This window comes from Sinocyclocheilus anshuiensis, unplaced genomic scaffold, assembly GCF_001515605.1.
Source record: "Sinocyclocheilus anshuiensis isolate Anshui unplaced genomic scaffold, SAMN03320099.WGS_v1.1 scaffold1270, whole genome shotgun sequence".
NCBI lineage: Eukaryota > Metazoa > Chordata > Actinopteri > Cypriniformes > Cyprinidae > Sinocyclocheilus > Sinocyclocheilus anshuiensis.
This window is the reverse complement of record NW_015555837.1, coordinates 509508-535015: the sequence shown is the minus strand read 5'-3', so window position 1 is coordinate 535015 and position 25508 is coordinate 509508. Positions and strand designations below refer to the sequence as shown.

General features: G+C 34.7%; 1 protein-coding gene across 2 annotated transcripts in view; it reads right to left on the bottom strand.

The window, feature by feature from the left end:
• Positions 1-23633, bottom strand: part of lsp1a (lymphocyte specific protein 1 a) — a 33128-nt gene extending 9495 nt beyond the window's left edge. The window contains exons 1-10 of one of the 2 annotated variants that reach the window (XM_016469804.1): positions 23396-23633; positions 14961-15107; positions 10563-10941; positions 10337-10476; positions 8479-8725; positions 8213-8353; positions 3702-3745; positions 2634-2715; positions 2183-2323; positions 1475-1573 (exon numbers count right to left, since the gene is read on the bottom strand). In XM_016469804.1, coding sequence (XP_016325290.1) covers positions 1475-1573; positions 2183-2323; positions 2634-2715; positions 3702-3745; positions 8213-8353; positions 8479-8725; positions 10337-10476; positions 10563-10941; positions 14961-15107; positions 23396-23454 — 1479 coding nt within the window. In that variant the 5' untranslated portion in view covers positions 23455-23633. The remainder of the gene's footprint in view (positions 1-1474; positions 1574-2182; positions 2324-2633; positions 2716-3701; positions 3746-8212; positions 8354-8478; positions 8726-10336; positions 10477-10562; positions 10942-14960; positions 15108-23395) is intronic. The other variant, XM_016469805.1, reaches the window with a different exon arrangement.
• Positions 23634-25508: the final 1875 nt, after the last annotated feature.

The window sequence follows — 25508 nt, the reverse complement described above, 5'->3', positions numbered from 1 at the left end:
ACCATTCATTTTCAATCGCCTTTTTTGCCTGATACTTCCTATCAATCAGCTATGACAGCTGTACATGAGTGACCAGATGTTCAAAAAACAGGTTTTATAGAGCTGTCTGCTTTGATTAATGCGAAATCAGTGGAGTACTTTAATCTTTTTATTCTGAAATTTGATTCTGGACTATAAAATTCATGATGCTGCTTTTATGTATTGATTTTTTTTCTCCCCAGTTAAAGCACCTAATTTATGCCATGTATTGTGGCTGCTTTTGGTTTCTGATTGTACACTACCATTCAAATTTTGGGGTCAGAAAGACTTTTTAAATATTTTTAAAGAAGTCTCCTATGCTCATCAAGGCTGCATTTATTTGATCAAAAATACAGAAAAAAAAACTGTAATCTTGCAAAATGTTATTACAATATAAAATAATGGTTTCTATTCTAATATCCTTTAAAACATAATTTATTTCTGTGATGCTAAGCTAAATTTCCATCAGCCGTTGATCCAGTATAAAGTGTCACATGATCCTTAAGAAATCATTCTAATATGCTGATTTATTATTAGAATTATCAATGTTGATAATTGATCATTATTTTTTTTAAACTGCGATACTTTTTTCAGGATTCTTTCATTAATAAAAAGTTAAAGTATAAAGTGTCACATTATCCTTAAGAAATCATTCTAATATGCTGATTTATTATTAGAATTATCAATGTTGGCAACAGTTATGCTGCCAAACATTTTTTTGGAAACCGCAATCCTGCGTTTTTCAGGATTCTTTGATGAATACAAAGTTTAAAAGAACAGCATTTATTCAAAATATAAATATTTTCTAACCATATAAATCTTTGCTATCAAAGATTTATATTGTTATTTAATAATATTGTTATTATTTACTGACTCCAAACCTTTGAATGGTAGTGTATATTGTTAGAAAAGATTTCTATTTTAAATAAATGCTCTTCTTTTTAACTTTTTATTCATCAAAGAATCCTGAAAAAAGTAGAAAAGGTTCCAAAAAAAATGTGAAGCAGCACAACAGTTTCTAGCACTGATAATAAATCAGTATATTAGAATGATTTCTGGAGGATCATGTGACACTGAAGACTGGAGTAATGATGTTGAAAATTCAGCTTTGCATCACAGGAATAAATTAGATTTTAATGTATATGTAAATAGAAAAATTTTATTTTACATTGTAATAATATTTCACAATATTACATTTTTTTTCCTGTATTTTTGATCAAATAAATGCAGCCTTAATGAGCAGAAGAAACTCTTGTAAAAACATTCAAAATAATTCTGATCCCAAACTTGTGTGTATACTTGTGTATATACTGTATATATATTGTGCATGTCCATATGGCAATTAAATTATTTTTAATCTCAATTATTTCTAATCCTCCATGGGACAACTACATGTATCTCTCCCCAGCCCATTGGTTACCATCTAAACATTCCCCAGGTTCATTAATAAACTTACAGATGGTGTGGAGAGGAAGTGTCTGTTCCCGCCTTCTGGACTTCCTTTCACCCAATGGTTGATCAGGTTTGCTACACCCACTTTCACACAGTCTGTATCCTAAAAAATATAAAACCGTTTATAAATGAGAACACTTGCCGAACAGCACATATAGCAACATTTCATTACAAATGTTTTCATTTTTGTTTCACATGTTAGGGGGACGGTGAAGCAAAACTCATACGGTTATGATTGATTTGGCGAACATTTCCCAAGAATTTCAACACAACAGCTTCCCATTGAAGGTTGTTCATGTGCGTCAGACTCTGGCAAACCGATAGTGTGGGTGTGTTTGAATGTGAAAGTGTAAAGGGCAGATGCTGTTCCAGACTACATGACTACACTGGGGCCGCCTCGTGCCCTCCATACATACATAATAATAGAAGTGCCCTGACATAACTGTTTTCCCTCATAATATTTAAAGAGGTGATATGAAACAGCTGATTTTTTTATTAGTTTGACATTTTCTATTACTCCCATCCAGGCTTGAAGTACATGGATCATTTTTATGATTATATTTTTTACTTGAAAGCTTCAGCACCTTTTAATTATACTGTGAGAGTGGCCAATACAATACTCATTTTTGGAAACAACATGAAGGTAAGTGACTGATGACAGATTTGTTTTTTTGGGTGTGAGTCAACGAATGAAACATCTCTGATTTCAGACCTTCAAAGGTGTTCCTTTTGGGCTGCTTTGACTCCAGGCCTCTCCCACTTCAAACAGGCTTTTTTTGGAGGCCACCGGAGCAGAGACATTAGGCAGGTCCACTACTGCTGCCTTAGTCATCTTTGCTTCTTTAGAGGAGATCTGCAACACAGTTAGGCTCAGTGAGTCAGAGTGATAAATTGGTTCTAAAGAAATATTGCAAATGTAACAACAGACTGTCCCAGGAGGCGGTCTGAAAAGAGATCTCATTTAATCACTCTAAATATAAACCATCTGATCCATTTGTTTAAATGCTGCCAGAGACGGGCCTGATTTCCCTAAATGATGGCTTGACTAGGAGATTGTTCTTTAAACCAGGCATTGGATACTATGTACACATTTGACTACAAAATAATATATACGAATACATAAAAGCATAACATATAGCAAGATATAAGGCTGTAAACTGAACCTCGACTGCATGTGTGTATTGTTCCAGTTTGTCGTCGATCTTGGGAAGGAGTACAGGTCTCTGGGTCTTCTTGAAACTGTTACTGTTTGTAAAACAAAGATTCTTGATAAGTGCATACGAACAAGTGTTATTATTGTTAACTAAAACGATTCAAAAATGCTTTTGGTAATAAGTTTAAAAATTAATCAGGTTGAAATCAAATTAAATATACATACTAGATAAAAATGTAAATAAAAAATAGAAATGTTGCCTCGGCCACCAGCTATAATACATTTAAGATGAAGTACTAAAATTAATAAAACTGAAATAAAACTATATAGGATAAGAGCACATTACAAAATTGCTGAAACTTACACTAAAATGAATGTAAAGTCTAAAGCTAATTCCAAATATGAATAAATACTATAATCGTATATAAATAATGCTAAAATAACACTGACATGAACACAGACAAAATGCAGAGCCGATGATAATCAGATGATCTACTAACACAGATGCAAAGTGGGTTAAAACATGCTTTTTTGGGTGTTAAATAATGGTGCAAGTAACAGTAAATTGACAACCTCAAACCTTATATACTTCAACCATATACAATAAGGTCAGCTGCAAAAAATAACTGTGTCCATGACTTTTCATCACTAATTTCATCACTGTATTTAGTAAATCCTGACAGTATTTTTTACCGTGACATTTGCAGGTCTGCACTGGTGCAAGCTATTGGTAAACCATAGTGTCCTGAGCTTTTTTTTTTGTGTATATGGTGACAAGTCTTATTTCAGTCCACCACAATCTCATCAGGAAAAGAGTACACTCCACATCTGGTTAAAGTTAGCCGAACCATAAATCATTGCTGACAAGGCGATGGACTAACAAAGTATTACAGTGACCTATGCCACCTATGTCAATGTTTACTTTTAAACAACAGTCATTTTGCCAACATACTTGTATGTTTTTGTCAAGAATCTGCCATTTATAGCAAAGTCACTGAGGCCAAGAATGTCAAGTAGATTGTGCACGTTCTCATTTGCTGAGTCTTAATACAAATTTTATTTTGATGAATAAACTCACCTCTTCTTTAAAGATCGATTCAAGGATTCTGTTCTCTCAGTGATCTGTAATTAAAAAAAAAAAAAATGTTACATTTCAAAAAAGTTACAAGCAGAGTTTGAAAAAAAAAATCAGCAACAAAAGATAATAGTTTTCACCTCCAGTGGGCTGTTACCTCAAGAAATTGCTATGACTGGATGACTGAGTCAGGGAGCTGAACTAACGAATCAGACTAGTGAATGAATGGTACTTTTGAACTTATTCTTTTCAGTGAATTGTTTGATCCAGTTGAACTGGACTGATTCGCTGCAACTCACTGCATGAACCAATCACAGCAGCTCTCAATTTAATTCACCGCTGGGAAAAATATCAGTTAATAGTCTTAAATTTAGGTCATGATATGGCTTCAGAACAGAAGAAATGTAGTAATATCCCATACAGCAAAAAAAAAAAAAAAACAAAATAAAATTGCAAAAAAACTTTACAATTAAAATAAAAACAGAAAATTAATGCCTTTAGCAGATGCTTTTATCAAAAGCAGCTTACAAAAGAGGAACAAAAACAATTAATCAAAGAACCAACAATATTCCTAAATCATGAAATGGACCACTTTTATGATATTTCTTGGTGTTTTTTTTTTTTTTTCCATTTTAGGAGGAGGTGTGTTCACTCTGAAATGTCATTATATCGACAAGACCCGAGTAAAAATTCTTAAAAATATATCTATTGTTTTGCTTCAGTACAAAAAAAGAAAGTACATTTTTTGAACAACAAGAGGGAGAGTTAAAAGAATTTAAATTTTTGCATGAACGAAAAACGAAAAACTTCTCCAGAAGGTCCTATGGGGGCAACCTGTAATTTTGATCAATTTGCTGGATGAAAAATTAGGCCAGGTGTAAATATGAATTCTTTGAGGATTTGTAATAATGAGAGAAATCCACACTGTAGTTCCGTTCAGTCTTTTCTCACTTCCTCAGACTAACAGAGTACATGTTAACAGGCTCATGTTTCAGGCTCACAAAAGCACCCCTTGTGTCGCTGTTGAGCCCGTTGGCTTTTTAACCTCTGCTCGCTGAGAACATACTTTCAACTGTCAATCACTTCTGTTTCTTGTGTAAATATACAGACAAGCACTGGAAAACTCACAGACTACAAATCCCCACCTAATATAGTCAATTTGAATTGTAACGGAAAAACTACCACACACTGGTCTATAGGTGAGGACACACTTTTGTTGTTTGGAAAAATGTTGTGGTTGATATACAATAGTTTAAATAGGAATCTGTGTGACTGAGATTTTGAGAGCAAAAAAAGTTCCCAATGTTGCAAATTTTACCAAACCTTATTATTTTGGTATTAGCCATTTCAGATTTATGAGAATCTTTATGAGAAATTATGAGTCTGATGCCATTAATACATGCATGGTTAATGCATGAGTGCTTTCCTAACATATTGTTGTATTAAGCCATTATCAGAGTCAATTTCATCTTTTGGGTAGAGAATATAGTATATATCATAAAAGTGGATAAACACAAGGAATGGACACTATAACAGAAATACCTAACCTTATACTATATTTTACTCTATATTTTACTCTATTTATGTTGGTAAGATTTGACTAGAGATGAATCCCCACATTAAAGAGTCTGCAGAACTTTTGCCCATGCAAACCTCAGCACCATAATGCTTTGTAGTTGCCAGGGCACTGCTAAGCAGGGGCGCCGCTAGCAATTTTGGGCCCTATGAAAGAATATGAGGTTGGGCACCCTACCGCACCAAACATACACTATATTGCCCAAAGTATTGGGAAAACTCAAAAAAACTCATCACCAAACACCAATGACTTGTACATATGCGTAACAATAATTTTAGACACTTCCAAAACTGTGGCAACAAAGATGGAAATACAGTTTTTAAATATTGTTTATATTGGATTATGTTTCCATCTTTGATGCCACAGTTTTGGAAGTACCTTTTTCTGTTCTAAAGAAGGGGGTGTCCCAATACATTTGTCCATATGTATGTACAAGTCATTGGTGTTTGGTGATTAGTTTTTGGCTCAAGGTCTGCATTTAAAGTCACACCAGAGGTGTTCAGCTGGGATTAGGACTTGGCTCTCTGCAGACCAGTCAAGTTCTTCCACACTGACTCAATCAATACATATATATATTTTTTTTTTCTTTTTAACCTTGCCTTATACACAGAGGCATTGTTGTGTTAGTTCTTCCACACTGACTCAATCATATGGCATAACCTTGTCTTACACACAGAGGCATTGTCATGTTAGAATAGAAACGGGTCCTGTCCAAACGCTTGGTATAAAATTAGAAGCACACAATTCCCTAGAATATCATTATATGGTTAAACATTAATATTTGTACTCATGGAAATTACTAAAGTAGTCAAACCTGTTCATTAGAATGGGGTGTCCCAATAATTTCGGCAATATAGTGTACAGGCCAAACTAGCTATTCAAAATCTTTGACTGCAATTTAATAATATTGACCTATTACGTACTTTTGCTATTGCTTTTGACCATTGGGTATCAGTAACATAATTCATTCAGAACCTGTTTTATGGACATAGACTTTCTGTACCACACTATTCTGTTGATATGGAATGAGTTTGACTACTTAATCAGTTATATTAATAGAAATGCTTCACTGGGGCAAACAAAAAAATCCTAAAATAATAAATAGGATACCCCATAGCAGCATTTCCAGCAGTATCCAACATTTCTCAATCATGATCTTACTCGGCTAAATGTGACTATTAGCTTAACAGCTGTATTCCTTGTTTGCTAGCTACCTATGCACATACAGCATACAATGTTAAAAATGTTCTACATTATGAACCTTAACCCAAAAACCTTTAGCTTCATACACTGTAGATAATTGTGACCCTGCCTGTGGAAACCCAGCTAAAGATTTTTTTTTTTTAAACAGTGGATGAGTAATTCACTCTTTGATTTGCTTAATAAAAGCCTCCTTTGAAATCGTTTTGACAGACATGTTTATTGTGTATTATTTTCTACGTGTTTATTGCTAAGTTTAGTGTTGCAAACGGTATCTGGTTGCCATGACAACCTCAGGCGCTTCATGCTGCTGCTCTATAATCAGAGTGTGAATTTGTATATTTTCTATAGCAAAACTAAAATGTGTTTAAAAGTGCGACTGACCAAATCGTCCGGCTCGGTTTGCCCCCCTCGAACTCGAAGACATCTCTAATTTGACAGTTTACCATCTGATCTCACTCAGTGACTCTAGGCTACGTAGGATGGGACAAAACCATGAAGTGAATGGGGGGAGATAATTTTGCTGGAAATGCAGAAATAAGCCGTAATTTTGTTTAATTTGTAACTCTTTGGTAGATACATTTATAATTTCTATTAAATTACTACTACTACTGTTACTACTAATAAAACAGATCTCTGGGGGCCCCAAAAGTGCGTGGGCCCTTAGAATCGTCCTAACAACCCCCCCTTAGCGGTGCCCCTGTATGTGATTCTTGTCATATTTCTATAAACATCTAAAATATATGTTTGTATTAAAGTAAAAATGGATGATAGCTCCATGTGTTAAAATGTTTTGGTTGGGTTCTTGGTGGTTGCTCCGATACTCTAGGCTCCAGTTAGGGTTAGGGGTTTGTTAGGGGTTTGTTTTAAGGAATATTCCAAGTTCCAGAGTGAGGTTCTAATGACAAGCTGTCAATTATCAAATGAAATGTCGTTTTGCTTTTACAGAAATGTGGATCATGATTATTTTACGTAAAACTGAAATCATGTTAATTTGTACAGAACCTGTAATATTCCAGGCAATCCTTATGGAGATCAACATATAAATATGCATGCATGTCACTCAAAAGATGTGTTCAATCACTTATACACTGCAAACATGCGGGTATGATCACAGCACAACAAACACAAGCAACTTACAAAATAAAATGGAGCTTGTATTCTGAGAAAGAAAAAAAAAAGAACAAAATATTTTTTGTTAGCATAATTCTTCACTGTCTGATAAAGGTTTATTTGTTGTGAGTGATGGCATTAACAACATGTTTAGGTTTTTAGATACAAAAAAGTCCCCTTAAAAAAAAAAGTTTCTTTAGATTATTAAAATATTCGGCACGCTAAGAAAATAATGGTTCTTTTAAGAACTGTTCACTGAAAAGTTATTTGGAGAACACTTCATTTTTAAGAGTGTAGTGTGAAGAACATTTCAATAATCAGAAGAACCTTTTTCCACTATAAAGGACCTTTTGTGCAATGGAAAGATTTCATGGATGTTGAAGGTTCTTCACGGAACCATCAATCCCAATAAAGAACCTTTATTTTTAAGAGTGTACCATGGAATTATCCTTTTCTTTTGGTACCTCGGAGTACCATGAAAATAATAAGAATGCGTATGAAGAAACATGGTTATCAATCAGCACCATGGTGTATGTCAAAGCTGCATGGCATTACCATCTCATAGTATCATGGTACTTTTCTGTAGGGAAAGGTTGAGAATATTAATGCAGATATGTATAGTTACCTTGAAAGCTGGACTTGTGGGGTTTAGAGGGTTAAATGGGTCATCACCATCTGTAGAAGTGATGTTGAGATTATTCATTCTCTTCTCTGCTGCTTCCATCCTCCTCCTCTCAATGTCCTCCTTCATCTGCCTCTTGTCCTCCTGTAGTTGTTATTAAATTGACTATGTTTTATGCAAACCTTAAATAATGTTCTACTGCTGGAAGAAACCAATTTAACATTCCCACCAAAACAGAAGAATAGAAGAATAGAAATCAGCCAAGCCACCTCTTTTTTGACTAGTTTCTTCTGTTCCTTTTCATCTCTCCTCAGCTCCTCCTCTTCGCGAGCCTTGCGTCGTTCCTCTCTCTTCTTCTTCAGTTCCTCCAGCTCCAGCTCAGCCTCGGCCTGACGCTGCTGTAGCTGCTCCTTCACCTGGTGGCTATGTCTGATCTTCTCCAGCTTCAGCTCGGTCTCCAGACCAGCGTGCATGTCCTTCTTAGTCTCAAAGGCCTGATTTACATCTACAGTCCTGCTGGAGAAGAGTGGAGAACAGGAAAACGGGGGTAGGCTCAGACAACCATTTCTGTGAAACAATCAGTAAAAATGACAGGCAGACATTCTCTGATCAGTCATACATTACTGCTATTTTTGGTTTGCAGAGGTTATCATTTTTCCACACAGCCTATTATGAATCCATCTCAGATGAACATAAAACATAAAAATAAAACAAATTGTGGTTGGTCAGTTTTTTTCTGTCAAAGTGGATAGTTGGCCAGAATAAGCAGTAAAATGGGCCAGAGCTTACGGTATTAGTTAAAGATCTGGCTATACGAGATTAGATACTAACTAACTCCCTTAACAGCCCTTTTAGAAAGTTCCTGGCACAACCTTTTTGGCAGCAACAATATTAGGTCACGGCTATAACAAATATGACAAAAGCCTCTAAATTTAACAAGACCAAATCCTACATGTAGTTTTCCCCCATAGTCAACTTAAAATGTTAAATGTTGTCAAGCTTTCTTCAAACCATCCTTATTAATCAAAAACATAAATAATAGCTGTCATCAAAACAATTATTTTGCCAATACATAATTTTCCCTTTCTTTGACTCTTACAATTAAACAGGCTGTACTTTAAAAATAGTGAATAAGAGTATATAATATTATGTATTTATTTTATTTATAATGGCGATTTTTTTAAACTTTTATTAAACAATGATGCATTAAATTGATCAAAAGTGACAGTAAAGACATGTCATAACATTTCAAAAGATTTATATTCTCTATAAATGATGTTCTTTTGAACTTTCTATTCATCAAAGAATCCTGAAAAAAGGTATCAAGCTTTCCTCAAAAATATTAAGCAGCACTACTGTTTTCAGCATTGATAATAGCCTAATCAGAAATGTTTCTTAAAGCAGCACTATGTAACTTTATGTTCTGTTAATAAACAGAACTGCACACATCCTGCGAAAGAACATTCTAACCGGAGCTACTTCTCTAAGTTTATGTCTATGGCGATTCACGCATGTATGTGTTACTCCGCAGCGGTGACGACCCGACCAGGCTGCAATAGTCCAAATATAAGTACTTATTATAAGTGTACCGTAGTGATTCGGAATAAGACAAAAACGCAGTTTGGAAGATGATTTCATGATGCACTCGCTCATTATATATATTTTGCCAGTTTTGAACACAGAAAAAGTTACATAGTGCTGCTTTAAGCAGCAAATCAGCATTAGAATGATTTCTGAAAGATCATGTGACACTGAAGACTGGAGTGATGATGCTGAAAATTCAGCTTTGATCACAGAAATAAATTACATTTTAAAGTGTAAACATTTTACATTTTCACTTTTTCCATAATTCCTATTATTGTAAATATCACTGTATGTAAAGGGGGTCTGAATACTTTCCGTACCCACTGTATATATATATATAGTGATATTTACAATAATAGGAATTATGGAAAAAGTGTGATTATTTGTAATGAAATTAATGTCACAATGAAAAATTGTAATGACCCTAAGACAGGCTTCATTCTTTTGTATGCAAAATGCTATTTATGTACAGTATGTATGTATGCAAGTACGTAAGATTCACCCAAAAACCTACGGGTGTGAATGTGCATGGAAGCAAGTTACCTGGGTGATCTTTTGGTTTTGACCAGATGTGATGTCGTTTCCTCTGCAGCTGCCTCTCCATTGCCATTAGGTGTTCTGTCTTGCTGTAGGAAGACTTTAGACGTGTATGACACCTTCACCACCTCCTTCTCCTCTTTTATCTGTGAGTGATGGCATTGATTTAGACACATAAACATACATGATATGATGTGCTGTGCTTCTAATATTGTAACAATTCTCCTGGCACCTTGTTCTCCATCGGTGGTTTTATTTCCTGTTGTCTGCTTTTGCTGTCTCTCATGTCATCACGCCATTCCTCTGGTCTCTGACTGCTAACCCTCTCACTGATCTCTGTTCGTCTCTCAGCGCTCCTCCTCCCCTCTGGTCTTTTCTCCTCTTCTTCTCGGTCCTGCATTTGCTGATACTGTATGGAAGTGGTGAAGCTGCTTTTCTCACTTTGTCTAGATCTTGCATTCACGTCTTTCTCCTCCTGTTGTGGCTGTTCTCCACTGCCGTTCTCATCCATTCTGGACCGTGTTCTCCGTTCCAGCTTCTGGGTCCAGTCGCTGAAACCTTCATCCTCATCCACAGCAATAGGGCAGCTGGGTTTGAGTTCACTTTCATAGCTGAAAAAAACAACAAACTTGTAAGTAAATAAAATCTTATATGAGCCGTGGCTTAGCAGTTAGAGCATGTGCATTGAGCTGTGGTGCTCATGTGGGAAACAAAGATCTGAATCTTGCTTTTAAACTTAAACTTCAAAAAAATAATAATTCTTAATTCCTATAAAATGTTCTATATTGTACAAAAAAATTACAGTAAACAAAATTGGCAGCTTGCCAGAACTTTACTGTAAAAATAAGGTAGCAACATTTTAAGTTTTACAGATTGAAATTAAATGTACAGTTAAAAAAAAAAACAATAATGCGAATGCAATGCAACAAATAATGCTATAAACGTTCATTTAACAACATAAGATGAAACATAAAACCTAATGTATGCACACAACTAATAGTAAAAACTTAAAAGAAGTAGTTATTTAAATGAAAAACAAATCAAATTTGAGCTGTCACACAGAGAATTCAGGGAATGTCAGTTCACATTTTTTTTCACTGTAAATTATAAGACGACTTTTTCATTTTGCCTCCACAAACTGAAAATGTAACAATATTTTACATGAAATATCACATTAGATCTATTATAGTTTTTTCACTGTATAGTGTAAGGGAACTTAATACCAAGTTTTTATTATATTTTTTTCCAGTTTCTTACCATTAAAATTACAGTGTTACAATGTTGTATTTTTGTCTGTTATTCCTCCTTCCTTGAATGTTTGTTCTAATGATGTTATTTGTATTTGAAAGACAATAAAAAGATGATCACAAAAAAAAAAATAATTACAAACATTTTTAAATGTAAAAATATTTTAAATATATAATTCGCTTAAACTCAATTTACAAAATAGGTCAAATATACGTAATCATGCTCTCCCAAAATGAACTGCCTCATTTATAAAGACCTGCATAGAATTTTAATAAATGTCAGCATATAACAATTTCAGAAATGTTCCTGCAAATAAATAAATAAAAATAAACAAAAAAATAAAACATCCTGAATGCATCCCACTTTATATGAATCTTTACATCTTTATAAAACAATCTGAACAAGCACATCAACTCCATCTACAGAACGCCCACAATATATTTAGGAAATCATACTGTATATTTAATAAATACATTTTAGAGACATCAATGTCATTTCAGCTCATTTGTGCATACATTAATGCATATTGTGATGTATTTATCCTTGTATTAGCACATTTATTCTTATGTATTGATCTTTACATTGTTGTATAAAAAATATTTTATTATTTTAATTGCTTGTATATACAAGTGCCAAAAAAGCTTGTACATGTGCTGTTTAGTTGCCATATACATAAGTACATTTACACATCAGTTTTAGCCTTTAAAATTCCTGATTTGTTCCTCACTTTTAACATAGAATGAAATCCATGGAATTTAGGATCAGATGAAGACCCTGACTTTTCTTTAAAGACAATTCAGACTCCATTACTTTGCGGTGAGACATTGGACATTTTTAGAGGAATGAGAGGCAGACCTATATAATCACATGAATGGCTCCAGTCAGTGAAAGCAGCATATGGGCCCACACACCTGTGATGGTGTTACTTTGATGAGAGAAACTATGCGCTGAAGTCACTGTGCCAGCCTGTTAACACAAGAGACTGACTTCAAACGCGCTCCTGAAAAAACAGATGTGAACAGAGGTGTGTGTGACGATCTGACAGGTGCTAGTTGTTTTCTTTCGTTTGCCAGGGGCAACCAGAGGATTTTGATGAAATGCGCTACATAATGCAAACTCTTTCACATAATATTTACATTTACATTTAGTCATTTAGCATTTAGCATGTGTGTGTGTATATATATATATATATATATATATATATATTATACACACACACACACACACACACAAAGAAAAACAAGTAGATAGAATAGAAGAAATAGAAATATGCTATTTTTTTTTATAAAAAAGAAGATAAATAGATAAAGTAGAATTCAAATAGAATAGAAAGTACTAGAGGGTTAGAGGGTCAAATAAAGATATGTATATATATATTAATATATAATATACGGTATATTATGTTATATATAAAAATGGTATAGATGAAATGCAGAAACGCATCCCATGTTGCAACAAGATACCATTCTAGTTTATAATGGTTTTAGTGCAAATTAAATTGTCCACAGTAAAGAACCACAATAGAGTGTCTCATTTACCATTGTTCAGCAAATTTTCACAGGCAAAATCCAGTCATTTATCATAGCCATAAATGAAGAATTTGTTCCCTCATTTTAGTTAAATCCTGGCCACAAATTAGAAATTTGTTCCTACAACATTAATTCGTTCCCTCATTTTAGGAAATCATGGCCACTTTGTACGAATTTGTTTCCTCATTTTCTACAATGTGGCCACAATTTCCTAAAATGATGAAATTAACTAATAAGTTGTGGGAATGAACAGTATATAAACAGTATAATCTTGGTTTCAGGGTTGCCAGGTCTGCGTAACAAAATCACTAGATTTTTTTTTTAACTAAATGGAAACTAACTATTGTTACAAGGGTAAATTTGTGTAAGGGATTGTTCAAAGAGTTCACAAAAGGTTTAAACACACACACCTGCACTCAAGCTCATACAGTGATAAAAGAGGCCGTTTTTACTGACACCAACGGCACCTCTCACTCGGTTCGTTGCGAAGCCTTGAAATTAAAATCTATTTTATCTGCCCAGGAGCTGCCGGAAAGGAATGAAAAGCACATTCCACAAGATTATTAAGCAGATTTTCAGCAAAGCATAATGACTGACCATCAACAATCAGTCGTTACGATTCAATGGCCCAGTTAAAAAGCTGACTACACTACACACAAGATTATTGTATGATCTAGAAAGTACTGAAAATGATTAATGCGTCTCTAAGTCAATAGTGAACCTTTGAATCTTCTTTGATCAAGGATAATTACAAAGTGGCCCTAGATGACCTATTTCTGCTTTCAACAGGTTGACTCAGTGAGCTGTGTTTAACATCACACATATAAAATATGTGGGATGTGAGGTCTGTAATGTTTTTCTGATTAAAAGCAAAGCTCTGTGGTGTGGGATATGACATAAACCCTATTCCAAAGGCATGCCTGCTGAAAATTCTTCAGAGATTAGGTAATGATGAGAGAACAGCTGTGCCACTGTAAATATGCACGTGTAGGTTTAGCTGAGAGAAAGAAAGCTAAACTGACCTTTTACTAAGCCCAACCTTAAAGACATGTAACTTGGTCAATCACGTGATATGAATCTTTTTTTTTTCGTCCGTATCTCTAAATGTGTTCAAAAATACATTATAAATGCAATTCGTGCATACAGTTACTTGTAATGTGTATTTATATATTTTAGCATGTTTTTAATTTCTGATTTAATTTTTAATTTAAAAGAGTCTAAACTGTCATGATGATACAATTGCCCTGAGATCATTAATGAAGAAAACCACTTGATATTCTTGAAAATAAACCTTATTAAGTAGTTTGGCACAGTATTTTATTCTTTTTTCTAAAAAATAATAATAATTAGTTAAGGTTGTAAAATGTCATGTGGTGTAACTCCCCAAAAATGTTACATTAATTGTATTTAAATTATATTATATCTATTAATTAATTATTTTAATAAATAATTTTAAACTTTTTAAATAATGATTAAGATGTTTACATTCACATTGTATTCAAGGTGTAATGATGGTAACACCACATGACATTTTTATATTCATTCGATTTAAACTTGTCTTGAAAATGAAACCAACATGAATACAAAGGAACTTGGCACATGTGTTTTAAACTAGATTTTTCTTTTTCTTTATCATGGACACTCTTATTTGACCCCGACACTAAACAAACTGCGGTTTGTTGCTTTACATGTCGGTCAGAAGTGGACAGCCTTTGGAAAGAAAAAGTTGCAATGAGAACCAGACATGTTGCAAGTCCGTATTTCCATTTTTCACTTGGAAATCCACCAGGCAACAAAACAAGCCTAACTAAAACCAGGTGAAGTGCGAAGAATAGAATGGCGTTTACACTTACAGGCCGGTCTCAGGTGGGTTCACACTGTGCTGAGGGGAACCAGCAGATCCAGATAGGCTTTGCTGGTTGCGGAAAGCCTCCCGGGCCCGACGTCGCCTTTCTCTCTCGATCTCCTCAGCATCTTCGATACTTCGCTGGGCCGTCACTCTGCAGCAAGAGAAGCAGAAACAAGCCCCTTGTTACATCAGAAGATATTCATTTTTCTTTCTTGACCCATGTGAGAGCCATGGTCAAATGATGAACATCCCCGAGTCCAGAAGAGTGCTGTTGACTATGATACATGGACCTCTTCAAGAAATCTCCAACAATAGTTTGTTTAGTCCCTTGCTTGAGATTCCGAGCCAGAGGAACATCTGCTCTGGCATTCGACACCACCAATGCTTGAGTGACAGAGACCCTGCAAACTCACACTCAAGATGCTGAAGCATCTATGTGTTTATCTAGCTTCAAAACACACATGCTCTTCATGTCTTCTATGCTGGGAAAAGTAGGCCAAACAAATTGATTTCAGTTGCCACTTGAAGCTTTATTTACTAATGCTAGGTCTTGCTAAATGTTAATGGTAGCAAGCATTAACTTTGGTCTAGGACAGTTCAACCAAAAATGAAAGTTCTATCATAATTTACTCGCATTCCAAACCTGTATGACTTTCTTTCTTCTGTGGACCACAAAAGAAGATATTCTAAAAAAGCTCAGTGGTTTTTATGTCCATTCAATGGGCTCCAATGTTGTTTGGACCCCAACATTGTCCAAAATATCTTCTCTTGTACTCTGTAGAAGCAAGAACTTCACACAGGTGTGGAAGGACATGAGGGTGAGTAAATGATTTTTGGGTCCTTTAGGGACTCTTATTTTTTAGTTCTTTATAAATGATAGTAGTAAAACCAACATGTTATGTGAACCTATAATGTAACACCAAAAACTTTTTTTAATTGCTAAAGAAGTCGTGTAGATTACTTGTGGAATATTGTGATGCAAGGTTCTGCTGACTTTCAGATCAGATTTGTTGCAGCAAAAATGTAAAAATTTTGGGATTATTTTCTAGGGCTGGGTTTTGACACAAATGTCACGATTCGATTCGATTCGAATTCACAAGCTTACGATTCGATTTGATTACCTATTTGATTCGATTCGATTAAATATCGATCCTTTTGGATACATATCAGGTACAGTACATGCCAAATTTTCTCAAGGAAAAAAAATCTCTCAAGTAATGCTGTAAAACACAGTGGCGGCTCGTCGGGGGAGGCAGGGGAGGCACAGCTTCTCCAAATTTTTGAGGTGAAAATGGGAGGAGGTCGATTTAATGTTAATAAAATTCACAATTCATTTAAGTTCATGTCTCAGAATGTGTATTTTTTGTTTGTAATTTCACAGCTGTAATACCATAACATGTTAATGAAGTTGGAAAACGCCGCTTTTCTATCACGAATGTGCCGAATCTGCTGATGTAATTACAAACGCTAATGACAGAGTTTATCTCTGCAGTTTATTTTTCTATCTGACTAATGAGTTTATGGTCACCGAATATGTTTGTTCTGAGGTAAATGTGACGTTACGTGACATTGTTTACAAGCTGTTATATTGACGTCTTTGCACGGCTGAAACACTGATTGAGTAATTAATGATTACATGAGACAGGATACAGATTGTAAAGTTGAACTCTTTCTTTTCTTACCTTCGGATGTTTAGTCATGTTTATTTTGCTATGTGCTGCCGTGTCTGTTGATCGAGGCGCTACAGCGATCTGTCACTCCACATTAAACAGCGCCAAAACGGCATTTCTTGTTTGGATACTGCAATACAATGGACATAAATTGAAATCTGAGACTTTGTTTCATATTAAAAGTACCAAAGCACAATGCTTATTGTGATATATTGGATGGGAGATGCCCTTCAATGTTGCGTCCATTAACTGAAAACAGGCTAGAATAATCGATTCTTGGGATTTAAGAATTGATATCGTTCCGTAAAAATGAGAATCGATTAAAATCGAGATATCGATATTTTTTACCCAGCCCTATTGTTTTCACTAGCAAAGAAAAATATATAATATAACTGGCTAAATTTAGTCTGAAACAAGTTATTAAGATGAATAATTTCCTATTTATTGAACCATTGTGGAAAAGTGCTACCATCATTGCAATCTAGATGTTCTGAATATCAGTATGGCTGCAGTTACCTGTGGCACTCGGCCTGCAGCAATACTGGGGTTCTTTAAGTACAAACCAGTTTCTACTCATAACCCGACTACAGTATAAAGACCAAACCACATCTGAAACCATACAGATCCAAAAACCATCAACCATACAGTTTCACAAAGGGCTTATGGCAAGATCTGACGTGCCACACACAGTTCCCGTGCCTCTGATTATTATAGGCTGTTAATCACCCAGACAGGATTACTTCATTTTTTGGCAGAATCCACCTGAATGATGACAGTCCTGCCAGTGATGTCATTCAATATCTGATTTATTTGCTACTATCAGTCTGATTATGTAGCCTGCTTTTCTTTTTCCTTCATGTCTGGAAACACCATCTTCCAAGAGTTTTGGGAGTGAAAACAGATTTTCAGTCATGGTGAGCGTATTGTCAAACGCAGACTGACAAAATGTTTCTCAGACCCATTACTGAATTAAATGGAAACAATAACGTGTGTGTGAGAGAGAAAGGGAAAAGAAAACAAGAGCCTGGCTTACATTCAGCATGTATCACCTCCCCTGACAATGTGTTGACTAAACTTCCACAGCCTGGTGCCCTGAGGCTGAAAGGATTTGGAGGGCTTGATGGATTGGGAAATGTTTTTCATCATTGTTGCCTGCCCTAATTTACCACAGCCAAGTCTGGTCTTGCAGAGCACCGGCTGAGCTAGATGGGTCAGTCTCAAATTGGTCACATGGAAGTTGACCTCCGACCTGAGTTTCCCTTTCCAGCTCTTAACCTTAATTATTAAAGTGAAACTGCTCAGTAAATGTCAATTGTCTGATATATGATCGCCAGACAAGGTGTTGTTTTTACTGGTGGAAGGCTAAAAGTGATTGCTCACCCAAAAATTAAAATTATGTCATTATTTACTCACCTTCATGTCAGTCGAAACCTGTATGACTTTAATTCTTTTGCAGAACACAAAAGAAGATATTTTTAAGAATGTTTCATATAATTAGTTTCATATAATTTCTGTTCCAGTTTTGAGACATTTCTGTATTTTTTTTATTATTTGTTATGTTCCACGGAAGAAAGAAATGCATACAGGTTTGAAACAACATGAAGGTGAGTAAATTATGACAGATCTTCTTTTTTTTTGGTGAACTATCCCCTTAAGCCAACAGTGACAAAGCAACTGCAAGTCGTTCATTCAATACAAGACGACCCAGATAGCACACGTACGTCTGCAAGATGTCTGTTAAAGATCGCTTCATCTGGAAAGCATCTGCTGTGTACAAACATCTGATAGACGTCTTTAAGACGTCAGCTTTACATACACTCTAAATCATAAACATCTTACAGACATCTTCTAAACGTCTATTTGACATCTGATAGGAAACGTTCTATAGATGTACTGCAGATGAGCAAACACTCTAAAAAATACGTCTTGCAGATGTCAAATAGTCGTCTCTGTGATGTATGCTTCAACGTGGTTGAAAAACACCTATAGTTTATGGTGCCAGATGCAATTGCAAAAACACTAACATCCATTTTAATGTGTTCAATTTTTCCGACTAAAATGTTAAAAGTTCCTGCTGTACCACCTTGTTCTTAACTTACTCTTTTCTGATCCTCTGTATGACAGAACAAATCGTTGTTCTTAATTGAAACCATCTAAATGTCCCCTTTTGTTCTCGTTTACAGGGAAGCAAGTCCTTGTTTTGTGTTTGTTTACATGGAAGCAAATCCTGCTCTTTGAGGTCTAAATGATGGATGCTGTTATTTGCTCCTCTTTCATTTTGTATCTGCATTGAAGGGCAGCTGTGAGGTCAGAGTCAGATGACGTCGTCTTAACAACAAATTTAAAGAGCAAAGGAGAGTTATTTTCCCAGGCATGTTAGTATCTTCCTGCTGTCAGTGTGTGGTCACATCACTGCAAACCTCACAAACGTTTCTCAGTGTTCCCTGAACGACTGACGACATTTCAAAGCGCTGATCTAAGCTGTGGAAAGTGCTGCATTATGAATCATGAGAACTGAGATATCTGTAATTGTGTCATTTAATGGAAGAGCTCTAAAAATTATACACTACAAAAAGAGAGAATCGATTCATAAGTGACTGCATCCAATTCAGATAAATTAACTTTCCTGCTAAAAATCTACAAAAAGTTAATATATTTACATTATAGGGGAGAGTGGGGTAAGATGTGCCATCTCTTTATTCAGATCTAACAATGTGTTTCATACATGTTGATGAACTGATAAACTTTAAATGATTTAAATTTTTAAACATTAGCCATAAACTACATTTCCAAAAAATTTTGATCATAAGCTTTGCCTCCAAATGCAGTAAATGATACTTACAAATAGTATTTTTATTGCAAATACAATTGCAAAACGTTTCACTACATGCAAATATTTTGAATATTATCATTTTTTCTAGTAGCTAGTGTATGAACATTTGCATAATATGCACAAAAAAGACTGGAATGTGATTAAGTATTAGTAAATTGTTGCAATTTTTTTCTGATATATGTTTTATATTTTTTATTTGAAATGTATATTTTATTCCAGGAATAGACACTTTCTTCTCATTTCAGTTGATCGACATCCTGATATATATACAGTACTAACCCTAATTTTACCTTGTTTCTCATTGCCTATAGAGAATATCTTCAGTGGCACATCTTACCCCAGCCCGCCTATATACTTCTCTAAAGACTCTTGTAATGCTTAACTAAACATAACATAGTGCCCTCAGTGTTTATTCTACTCTGCTGCCTAAAACCTTCGGAAAAGCACACTGCCGCAGGGATGGTAGTTTATTCCCCCTTTCAGTCAAACGGCTAAACCCCCTGCATTCCAGCAGCTCTTATCAGAGTATCGTAAATAGAAGAGCAGCTCGCGTAAAGTCCATGGATCAGGGGGTCATAGCCTAGACCACAATGAGAAAGAGACGTTTCGGGCAAGTTAAAAACAATGGTGTGAAATTCTTACATCGCAAAATCAAAACGACAAAACTAAAAATGCACTGCCAGTTCTACACTGGAAAACAACATTGTTTCACAATTGTGAGAAATAAAAGTGCAAATATAAACTTCTGATTTATATTCTGAGCAATTCTGATTTTATAGTTTATATCTCACAACTTTTCAGAATTGTGAGATGTAAACTCTGAAAATTGTTTTTCAATTCAGATTTTTTTTCTCAGAATTCCGAGTTTACATTTCACAATTCTGTTTTTTGTTTTGTGTTGTTTTTTGTTTGTTTGTTTCGATTTAGTTTTTTGTTGTTGTTTCCACCACGGAATAAAGGTAATAGCTCATTTTTATCTCACAATTCAATTTTTTCTCGCAATTGCAAATTTAGTTCTCACAAATCTGAAGAATTGCGATTATGAGATATAAACTCACAACTATGATTTTACAGTTTGCCTTCATTTTTTTCTGATTTTTATAGTTATAAATATCTCAATTTAGCGTTTCAGAATTTTGACTTTTTTTCTCTGTATTATTTATGTCTTTATATCTTATAGATTATAGCATGCAATTCTGACTTTCTGAAATGTAAACTAAGAACTGCAAGGTAAAAAAGTGTAAATTGTAAGCTAAAAAGTTTTTATTTTTTATTTATTTTATTTTTTTATTTTATTTTACTTTTTTTTTTATCCTGTATTGGAAACAAGCTTCCTTAAGCAATTAAATGTCACAAATAATTACACAGAAACTGCTTGTAGTACATCAAATACTCACTGAAATTTTGAATTAGAAAGACTGATATAGTATTGTCTTGTAAAATGTGCTCCAATAATTTTCGTTTTATTTACAACTTAAAAAAAAAAAGTACAGTGTACAATGGTTGGTAGAATGATTTTCATCTGATTTTGCGGTAAGTGTCAGATTGACATACTGTGTGTACTATACAATCTATATAAGCACTGTAATGGTTTTCAAAATACTGTGACAAGTGTATACAAAATATTGTACACACAGCTTTGTAATTGACGTATCCGGTATGTGTCTCAGCAAACCACACAACGGTTCTGATGAATGAAGGCTGTTAATAGAGAAAGCAGCTTGCTGAGTGTGAGAAAAGGCTGTTTTTTGGCAACTCTGAAAAGCCTTGGGGAAATAAATCCAGTCTGCCATTAATGCAACCTGTTTGTGTTTGACAAAGCACACCTGATCCAGCTCAAATCCTGTCTGCACAGAAATGAATATTGCATACACTTCCACAGAGGTTGCGTTGTTTGCTTAGTCTTTTGCTATATGCTTGGTTGTTCATATGCCGGATTATACTATTTAAAATGAAATCCCTGTCATCATTTACTCACTAAACCACTCCTTTAGTGTTCCACGGGAGAAAGACAGTCATAGGTGTTTCGAAAGACATGAAGGATAAACAAATGACTGTACACTGTAAAAAATTCAACCACAGCTGCCGGTTTTTTACCGTCAATTTTACGGATTTTTTTTTACAGTGTAGTTTAATTTTTAGTTGAACTAAGCTGTTGAATTTTGTTGGATTCTGAACTGACACGTTTGTGTTTGTGGAAAAATACAGTCGGGTCCTTTTCAGTATTTGAATTAATACATAGTTAAATAGCAGCTTCATTGTTTTCAGTAAACAAACCTACAGTTTTCAACCTAAATTGTAGCTAGTTTGCAGCACCTTCACAGATAAGCACTCATATTACTGTGTCACAATGAATGTCAACAGGTCACATGTTTAATTAGGGGACCTGGGTGCCCTCAACCCTCCCTTCCTCCCTTCTCCTGTCTCGTCATCCATCCACAAGCCCACAGCACCTCTGGAAGAAACCATAAACTCTCATCTGGAACCCTGACAGCATTCCAGCCTATAAAACTCACAGTAAACTATCACACATTTCTCTATAAAGACAACAGGCAGCATGAATTGCTAAGATTTAGTCAAATGTGCTATGAGTTAATTACTGTGTATATATATATATCTTAAATTTATCTTTTTTAGGTCGTTTTGTCAGGTATTTGTTAAACAGTCACAACAACCACAATGTTGGCATTTTCAAGTTATCTTGTTAAAAAATGTCTATCAAGAATGTAAACGTTAACATGCGTGTGAACAGGTACACTGCAAAAATATTTTTGAAATGAAGATTATTGAAGTATGTTTTTCAAGAAAATACTATTTCAGTCTTTCTGCTTCAGAATTCACACTATTCAGATTTTATAGCTATTATTCCATTTTTTGTGTTTTTGTTTGTTTTTTCAGATTTTTCTAGTTTATATATTGAGTTAACATTTTACACAACATTCAACACAAAAGTCAACATTTTGACTTTTTCCTCAGAATTTTGAGGTTTTTTATATATCTCTCAATTCTGACTTTTTCCCCAGAATTGCAAGAAAAAAAGTCTGAATTGTGAGATAAAAAAATATTGTTTTTATTTTGTATCCTGTGGCAGAAGCATGCTTCCATATTCAATGTGTTACTTGCCATTTCTTTGTAATTTAATATAAAGTTTACCAGTAATTTCTTTTCCAGTGTAGTTTTAGAAAAATTTAAATGTAACCGTTTTATGAGCTTATGAGAGACATTTGTGAATTGAGGGAATATTCATACTGTTTCATTCATATATTCATATTATTGGTTCACAAAACCATATTAAACTATTAAACACAAAAACGTGATTAAAAAAGTATGATCTTATATTAATTAAGAGACATTTGTGAACTGAGGGAATATTCATACTTTTAAAATTTTGTTGCGCAACAAATCCATATCAAACTATAAAAGACACAAATGTGATTTAAAAAGGATTCTTATTATAATTATTATTACAATTTTTGATACAATTTTTTATTAAAAACAATAAAAATTCCTATAAAAATTTAGAAAAATATTATAAAAAAAAAATAAAATAAATGATTACCAGTTAAAGGACCTAAGATAAAGTTTCCTTCATGTACATATATGTAAGATATAACCTAAACTCTTAATGTTATATACGCCAATACAGACATATTCATTACCCAAATGCAAAAAAAAACTGTCTTCCCATAACAAAGGATGACAGGTTCTTAAAGAACACACAACATGGCATTGAAATATAAGCTGTAACATCAGTGCATTAAATATTAACATGAATCCCCTTCATTTCAAACAAGAAAAACCCATGTTGTATCATGACTGACATTAGCAATTGCAAAAGAACAAAGAAAACAAAACATATGCCCATCATAACACCTGAGATCCCATCTGTAAGCCATAAATGATTTGATGCAAAAGTTTGGCACACAAAGTCCTCACCTCAGGAGGTTCTGCAAGCCTTGCTTACTGGAGCTTCGTCTCACGATTGCACTTGACATTGTTCTTTCTTCTCCGAGCGTTTTGTTTTTTGGAATTCTTGGAAGTTTTGTATTCCGTGGAATCTGATTCACAAAGACTCCCTCACAGATGCTGACGCTCTTTCCTCGGACGCTCAGCTTTTGAGGAGAGATCCACGCGGCACTCGATCTGGTTTCAGAGACTGGCTTTAGTCACACTCTGTCCCCTCCTCCTCTCCTCCCTCTGTTTTTCCCCCCTCGCTTTCCTGCATTTGGTTCTCATTGAGAGAGCTCAGACCATAACCTAACATCTTTTCCCCCTCCTTTTCCCTCTTTTCCAGGGTCATGTGGCTGTCCCAGGGGAAAATGTAAGTTGATACCCCCCACCCCATGCTATAAATCCAGCCCCCCACAAGACCCCCGTCCCAAACCCAGAACTCAGCCTTTCTTTGACTGTGTTTACATTGGTAACAAAGATCTCAGACATGCTTACAAACAAACTTCAGCAAGCATTTTGATACTTGCCATTGTTTGTCCCTTATACCTACAGTATTAATTATTCTTGATGATGACAATTACAGTACTGTATTTTTAGGTCAGCGAGATTTTTTATTTATTTTTTTTTAGAAAGAAATTAATGTTTATTCAGCGAGGATGCATTAAATTTATCAAAATTGACAGTAAGACTTTTATAATGTTACAAATAAATTATATTTCAAATGAATGCTGTTCTTTAGAACTTTGTTTTCATCAAATCTGATGAAAAAAATGATCATGGTTTCCATAAAAATATTAAGCGGTTTGTTTTCAGCATTGATAATAATCAGAAATGTTTCTTGAGCATCAAATCAGCATATTAGAAAGATTTCTGAAGGATCATGTGACACATTCAGCTTTGATCACAGAAATAAATGACATTTTTAAATATATTCAAATAGAAAATAGCTATTTTAAATATTAATAATATTTCACAATATTTCTGTTTTTACTGTATTTTGATCAAATAAATGCAGCCTTGGTGAGCAGAAGAGACTTCTTTCAAAGATATTACAAAATCTTACCAACCCCAAATTTTGAAAGGCAGTGTACGTGTTTCTTCAAATTTGGGCACATGCATTTACGCTTTTTATCCAAAACAACTTACCATAGACAAACAAAAGAAATTTGTCACAGAGGCACATCATGCCTTTAATGACTCTATGACTTTCATTTATAGATGTAATAGTTGTATCCTTGTTCCAGATTCAGACTTTCAAACAAAGATAAATATTTAGGGGAAATATTTAGCCTGTATATTTTTTTTAAAGCCCACAGTTTAGGAAGCATGTAATTACAGAGTTTTTTCAGTTATACAGAGATACTTTTTTCATGAGCGACTACATGGAATATTTGTTTTTATTTGTTAATGATCTACAAATTATGAGAAATGGTGACCAGTCACAGCACATAAATATTACACTTCCCTAAAACATTCATTCACCATATTAAACTCTGTACTCTATAAACAAAATTGATACTTTAAAGGTGAAGTGTGTAATTTTTCCATTGATTTGCTCAAAGCAGATTTCCATATCAACATGTTTACACCGTCTCTGATCTCATTTTTCACCACACACAGGCACATTCACACACACAAACGCACGGCTGTTTCAATCCACTGAAGCAACAGCTTGTTAACCCGGTTACTATGGTAAACTACACAGCATTGAGGCCTGTAGACTGTTTGGGTCTCTCTCCAGACAATACTGGCACTCAGCACTGCAGTCCACAGCTCTTTACTGAGCCTTGTTTAACAAGTCCGGCCCTCGCTTGAACACTGGCCCACACAGAGAAAGACATCAAGAGAAACTGAAGCCCTTCAGTTAAAATACAGCTGAAGTTTCTGTTTGAGTTTCTGTTACAGATTTAGTTGCCTTGTAGGATTGTGCTGATAATTGTAAAGGAATAGTTTAAATCCCCAAAAAGGATCTATCTATCTATCTATCTATCTATCTATCTATCTATCTATCTCTGTCTGTCTATCTCTGCCTGTCTGTCTGTCTGTCTGTCTGTCTGTCTCTCTCTGTCTGTCTCTCTGTCTGTCTCTCTCTCTCTCT